We start from the raw sequence: 6,964 nt of genomic DNA, 5'->3' as shown, positions 1-6,964 counted from the left end.
GAAAATCCTTCCTCTTATTTCACTCGTGCCATTTTTTTCAATGATCACACGTGAAATTTTATGAGAACCGAAATCTTTATAAACTCCTATTTATGTAAATACTAATATTAGATGTGACTATGTGAGCAACAAACTAAAAAATGCAGTGACACCTTGGTAGTTAGGGTTACACCGTCTAGTTCGTCAAAATTGATTTTATGTAAAATTGACGCTACCATAATTTATATTAGAAATTTTATTTCAAAACTGAGATATTATTTTGTTATTTTAAAATGATAAATATAAGGGATAGAAATTCCATGTTAGAATTATTAACAAATTAAAAAGATAAATTAATTTTTTATTAAATAATAAAATTATATTAGTATTTTGTAGTTCTGAAATTACAAACATGTTTTAATAAAATTTCTTTTGTGCTTCTAAGAGCTCTCAAACTTTTAAAAACTGGACTGAAAGTACCTCGACCTTTTGAATTAGTAAACACTACATTTACTACCTCAGTTGGGTCAAGATGTCCAATATCTCCATTACCAATTAACAATCAGTTATATAGTTAACAATTTTATAATCATTTATACTCACAAATTAGGTTGCTTAATCAGCTACAATACTGACACCGATGTGACCTACTGCAGCATGCCAGACACACCAACGACACGCAACATTCCCGACACAATTGGAACCAGCCTCCCCCACGAACATAAACTTCATCTTAGAACTGCCCCAGAAATGTACAAATAATACAGCTCCTTATAACATCATCTGTTCATTCGTATCCCATACCCATAATACTAAGCACTGAATTTTATTAGCAGTACCAGAGGGGAAGAATCAGCTAGTTCCAAATATGGCACTCAAGATTTGCATACTTACATTACAACCCGATTGAAGCATATTCAAATACCGGCAAAGTAGAGTAAAATGTGAACATGGATACTATCAAACCAACCGCATGAAAAGGGCATCGTACGAATTCAACAGAGCTTTAGTTCCTAAGCGATTATGAAGGGTAGGACGGTCAACATAAACGACTCATAGGTGAAATTTGCGGTGCCACTTAAGTTAGTATCCTTCTCCTTGAATTTGTCAGTTAGCCCCTGCATTACACAATTACAAGTTACATTATTTTATTTATTTTATTTTACTTCATTTTATTCATAAGCAAATATAAATCCATCACCATGGTCCCAAATAGAAAAGATGGAATATGTGCTTTAAATCATCTTATAGGTTGAGTGTTCAACTGACAAGAAGCAACATACCAAAGAACAAAAAAATCATCTTATAGGTTAAGTGTTTGGATTTTAGCATGGAAGTTTGGATTATATACGAGTTTTTAAAAGATACAGAAAACAAATTTCACATTGATATGGGAATTTAAAGGAATTATATATAAAATATAAGCTTCTAATCCAACTATTAGCTTTTCAAAAATCGCACAATCAAAAAGTTATTCAATGATGTAGCATTCACTTAAAATTACACTAGCGTTGTGTTATATAATTTAAGTGAATATTGCACCTTTGAATAACTATTTAAATGTGGATGAAGTCTATAACCAATGTCATACACTTATGTTACTATTATAGTTGTTTGCATCCGGTTCCTGAAATCCCCAAAATATAAACAGTGAAATTTTATTACAAGATGGTTTTGTTAGTCTGTAAACCAGTAAAAGACCAGACCAGTAAGAATTAACTTTACTTCCAGAAACTGATAAAATCATTTAGTATCTTACCTTAACAGTAAGGCAACACCTGCATTAGCAAACAAGGAATGAGAATCAGCTCTACAACTAAATAGAATATGGCATACACAATGCTAGTATAAGGAGGTCCACCCCCCCCAAACAAAACACAAAACCATACTCAATGAAATTGTCATATTCAATAGCCCTGGCTCTTCCATCAGTTTTGTCATACTTGGAGATAAGCAATTCCAACAACATAGGACAGAGAGAATAACCCAAGCTCAGTAAAGCCTCTCGCAACTCATTCGAGTCAATTCTTCCGCTCCTGTCCCTATCAAATCTCTCAAAAGTCGCCTGTATCAATAATTGCAAATCAAGAAAAACATTTGTTCCAAAAGACACTAAAATTTTGTCATGTTGAGAATTTAGATCAACATAAAAAATAAGCTTAAGAGATAAAGTAACAGCATACTCCACTAGATAAGTGTAAATCAAGTCAAAATTGATCTGTGTTCCAATTTTTCAAATTTACATTGCATATGTTAATAGTGGTGATGGTTTTGTACTTTACCTGCTACATTTTTGCTTTAAACATAAACCCTTTAATCTCTCTTACTTGAAAATCAATTTACTCTGGAACAACTATATAATTTTCTGACTCACTCCAGTTCATCTCTCAATTAATTAAGATCTATTCCTCTCTATTTTTAAAGAACAGATTTTAACACTTCTTCAGAGACAGAGACTGCAGAGTAGCAGAGGCAGTATAGTACGTAGTTGCTAAAAGTGGCTAGTTAAGGACTGTAAGTGCAAGTGTGTCGTGGCACAGGGAGCTGATAAAGTTAGTTACCTAGTTTACACAGTAATAAACTTCCGCTATTTCATAATTGCTACCACTGCTACTATACAAGATGAGTTACTTGTATTCTGTCGTATATGTAAGCAATCAAAAGTTATCCGGATTTTCTCTTGACTCTTCTCTGTTTCATTACTTCTTTTCAGATTTTGATGCTATTAGAGCTCTTTTGACAGCTCTGCTGCGAATCTACTAATCGTGCCACCTAAAGTTCAGAACCAAGTGAATCAGTTTCAGTTGCAGGATCCTTCTCAGCATCCTTAGTACCTTCGTCCAAATGAAAATCCTAATCCAGCTTTTATTAAACTCATACCGTACCTGGATGAGCTGATTAAGCAAGCTTTGATCTTGAAGAATAACTTCAATTTGTAACAGATTCATCACCAATACTTGATGAATTTCAATTCAGCATTCAAAGTATGGGAGTGTTGCAACAACACAGGACATAGCTGGCTTATGCACTTGATATTACAACAGTAGTATAGGAGCCTGTGGCAAACTCTCAATTTATCCTCCCAAGGTCGGTTTTCTCATTTCAAGGTATCAATTGTTTAGCTATGTCAACTATTCTGGGCTGTTACCTAGTCAAAAGTCGCGCATTTAGAGTCTCGCATCTGAAACCAAACTTGCTTGTTATCTTAATGTGAAATTTGCTTACATTTTTCTTTCATTGTTCAATGGTTATGGTGAAAAGAAAAATTAAATTTGTTCCTTACAATGATTTTTCCCTTTTTTTTTTTTGCATAAAGCATTGAATACGTAGCAAGGCTGTGTTCTTGGTTGTAGCTAGGCTTTAATTTGCAAGCTTTGGGGGTGGACCAATGGGTTGGGTGAGCGTGTCTAACAAAATGTTGCTTAATTAATAACCAAGGATAATCCTAAACAATGTATATAGTTGAGGTTTACCTAAGCTGTTTAATTTGGAACGCAGCAAGTATCTTGACTTTGAAATAATAAATTATATTCAAATAAAATATTCCAACAAATATCATATAATTAAAAACTTGTGCAACATTGTTAAAAGCTTGTGCAACACTTTTAACAACCAAATCGAGTCAATACTCAAAATAGCCCCTAAAATTTGACCCCTCATTCAATTTAGCCCTCCAATTTCCAATTGACCCAAATCGTACCCTTAAGGCGTGACTCAAGCTAGCCCCTCCGTCTATTTCCGTCACCGGAAAAATGACATGGCACGTTTAGTTGACACCCGACACCTAAAATATAACAAAACGACGCCGTTCATTAAGCAAACTCTCAAATGGCCCTTCTTCCTCCTCCTCCTCAATTTGGCGCTCTCTCACCTCGATTCACAGTCACCGCGCCTCTCGCCTCCGTCGTCGCGCCTCTCTCCTCCGTCTCGCCTTCTTCTCACTCTCTTACACAGTCCCTCATAACGGCGCTGCGGTTCTCCTCCTCTATGTTATTTTCCATTTTATTTATCTTTTTATTTATCAAAACCTCATAACCATTTGAATCCGCCTGACTGAGATTTACAAGACGACCATAGCTTGCTTCAAGCCGTCAATGTCCGTGGGATCGACCCTTACTCACGTAAGGTATTACTTGGACGACCCAGTGCACTTGCTGGTTAGTTGTGCAGAGTTGTGAAAAGTGTGATCACAATTTCGTGCACCACACTTCCTCCCATATTGAAGGCAACCCATCTTAGCACAAGAACCAATGAGGGGCACAAAGGTGTAGCTGTTGGGAAGAAATCACTGTGCAAAGAATGAAAGAAAAAAGCAAGAGCTCGACAAGGAACGTTGCTGTTAGAATAAGCATGGATCACTATGTTAGCGCAAAAGGTGTCTAAGGTGTTGTTGAAGTGACGGAAGATCAAAAGGGTCTAAGCGATGTCGCATAGGTGTAAGGCGCAGCTTAGAAGGGTGCGTGCAATGTGGGAGTCAGCGGAGGAGGGCAGCGGTGGTGAGGAGTGCTTGGATTTAGAGGAGATGGCAGGTGGTGTGGCACGCGCTCTGGAGGATCGCATTGAAAAAGCGTTGAAGGGGGAGAGAGTGGTTGTGGTTGTCTTGGTGGCAAAAGATGAGGAAATGGAGAACGATGAAGATGAATAAGAAGATGAAGATGAAGAAAGAGTGATGGTTGGATGGGGAAAACGGTGTTTCAAAGAAGAAGTTAAAGTTGTCGAGAAGAGACTCTGGTCATTTATTTAGAGGTGGCATGGATAGTTTGACTTTTTGACCGTTCAATCGTCATTGACAACATGCCTCTACTCTGCTCAACATAAACGTGCCACTCATTTTTCAGGTGATGACAAAAATAGACGGAAGCTAGAACTAGCTTGAGTCACACTTTAAAATTTCAGAATACAATTGAAGTCAATTAAAAATTAAATGGCTAAATTGGGTAATTTTGAATATTAACTCCAGGAAGTCTGATCTTGCACCATAATAAGATATTACATGTCTAGTTTCCTAAGAAATCTTTAGCTACCGGAAACTAAGTAGAAGCAACAAACCCAGCAGCTCCTGTGGTATAAGCGTCCGCAAGATCTCTCCAAAAGTCAACTCCAACATGCAAATCGACACCTATGCCTACGCGTAAACACTCCCTAAACTCCTCCTTACACCAGTTCTATTATTTTAATATATTTTATATCTTATATAGTATCACGTTATCTTTGTCATTATCATTATCAATATCATACTATAAATATAAACAAAATAAAAATAAATCTAATTACTAACGTCATTTTTCCATAGAATATATTTATATTTCCATTTAGTAATTTATTTAAAGCAGAACCACTGCAGGTTTGCAATGGCACGTCACTAAGGGTATTATGGTCATAATAATTCCCCACAAGTTCCAGCGTAGAGCAGTGACCGTGTCATTAGAATCGAATAAAAGACCAGAGATACGTGTAACCCATCACCACAATGACAATGAGCACACGCGTTCTTCTCTTCGAAAGTAGGCCAACTAAAACCGCAACCAAAAAAATTAAAAAAAAGGCGGTGGGGGGCAATAATCCAGTAAAAAAATGCACAAAGGAGCAGGTGAAGGGAAAAAATTGTATAGGTAACTTAACAAAAAATTACAATGTTGATCAAATTTATTAAAATGCGTGTATGTTAAATAACCATGAAAATAAAACGAAACTAACAATAGAAAATAGCAAAAAGGAGCAATGATAAAATGGAAAATTTTGCATGTATACTCATACATTTTAACTGTTAATTTTAATTATAAAAAATATATAATTAAAATTAACAATTAAAAATGACTGACACATCGGTTTATCAATATATTTGAAAACTTTTCTGATAAAATGGCAGTACTGCCATACCACTTGCCAAGGTGAAATTAGCACCGGCCACCGGTAAACGCACATCCACCGCCACGCTTTAAAGAGAAAACGTTAAAAGAAAAAAAAAAACTAAACCCTACCTCCCAAATTAGGAATCTCAGCCAAATTGCAAGCAACCGTTCAAAACACAAAATCAGAGATAATAATTAATAGCAGTAACATAAAAGGAAGGTTCCAGAAAGTACCGATTTTCTTGATGTTGGTGTTGGTGAACATATTCATGAGGAGGTGTACGGTCCTCAAGCTGAAGCTCTGATTATAGGAAGACAGAGCCTTCTGCAACTCCCTATCGTCGATCTGCCCGCTTCGGTCAACATCCACCATCTCGAAACACGCCACGATGCTCGGGTCCGTCCCGGGAGGGAACGTTGACGGCACCAGCATGGCGAACGGGCTACCGTAACCGCCCGATGCCGGGTATGCTGTCGCGACGCCGCCATGGCCGTAAGACTGGCCTCCCGGCGGGGCACTGTGGCCGTAAGGCTGGCCTCCCGGCGGGGCACTGTGGCCGTAGGGCTGGCTGCCAGGTGGGGTACTGTGAGCGTGAGGGGCCGCCTGGCGGAGCACTGTGGCCTTGAGGCTGGCCACCCGGCGGAGCACCATAGCCGTAAGGCTGGCCGCCTGTTGGAGCACCGTAGCCGTAGCCGTAACCTGACATGTTTGGGATTAAAAGGAGCAAGAAAGAAGCGAAACGAGTTGGGGTAGAAACAGAAATTGATAGAGATATATGATTGTGACACGGATTCGAGCGTTTTTCGCTTTTATAGTGTGAACCGCAGTTGTACTTGCAGTATCGGGAGCGTTCAATGGGTAAAAAGGGGAAATGATAATTCTATTATCAATTTTTAGTAATGACCCTCCAGACCATAGGCATTCTCCCGGTCTCTCACACTCACAGGAAAACTACCGGCTACCGCCACTGCACGGTTGTTGTTTGGGATGATAAAACTCTTCGAAATGCGGGATCTCTACGGGAACTATCTCGAATAGGATCTGACTGTGGAAAATTTTTTTGAGGCAGGTGCTGGGATTCGAGCGGAGATTTTCGCTAATTCTCGAAATTCATAGATTTATTGAATTATCC

At 38.1% G+C, this 6,964-nt stretch overlaps 1 protein-coding gene across 1 annotated transcript; it reads right to left on the bottom strand.

The window, feature by feature from the left end:
* Positions 1-545: 545 nt before the first annotated feature.
* On the bottom strand, positions 546-6,723 carry LOC107474572 (calcium-binding protein CBP). Its single transcript, XM_052258908.1, has 4 exons — positions 6,066-6,723; positions 1,869-2,091; positions 1,739-1,757; positions 546-1,097 (listed from the first exon to the last, which is right to left on the bottom strand). The coding sequence occupies exons 1-4, from the start codon at positions 6,481-6,483 to the stop codon at positions 993-995; spliced, it is 765 nt and encodes a 254-aa protein (XP_052114868.1). The 5' UTR covers positions 6,484-6,723; the 3' UTR covers positions 546-992.
* Positions 6,724-6,964: the final 241 nt, after the last annotated feature.

The sequence above is a fragment of the Arachis duranensis genome, chromosome 3 (assembly GCF_000817695.3).
Source record: "Arachis duranensis cultivar V14167 chromosome 3, aradu.V14167.gnm2.J7QH, whole genome shotgun sequence".
NCBI lineage: Eukaryota > Viridiplantae > Streptophyta > Magnoliopsida > Fabales > Fabaceae > Arachis > Arachis duranensis.
The sequence above is the reverse complement of the archived record's forward strand: the minus strand, read 5'-3'. Positions and strand labels throughout refer to the sequence as shown.

Coding starts and splice junctions, on each gene's coding strand:
- LOC107474572 (XM_052258908.1), bottom strand. CDS start 6,483: ATGGTGCTCCGCCGGGTGGCCAGCCTCAAGGCCACAGTGCTCCGCCAG. Junction 2,092..6,065: donor CACCAACATCAAGAAAATCG/GTACTTTCTGGA, acceptor ACAAAATTTTAG/TGTCTTTTGGAACAAATGTT.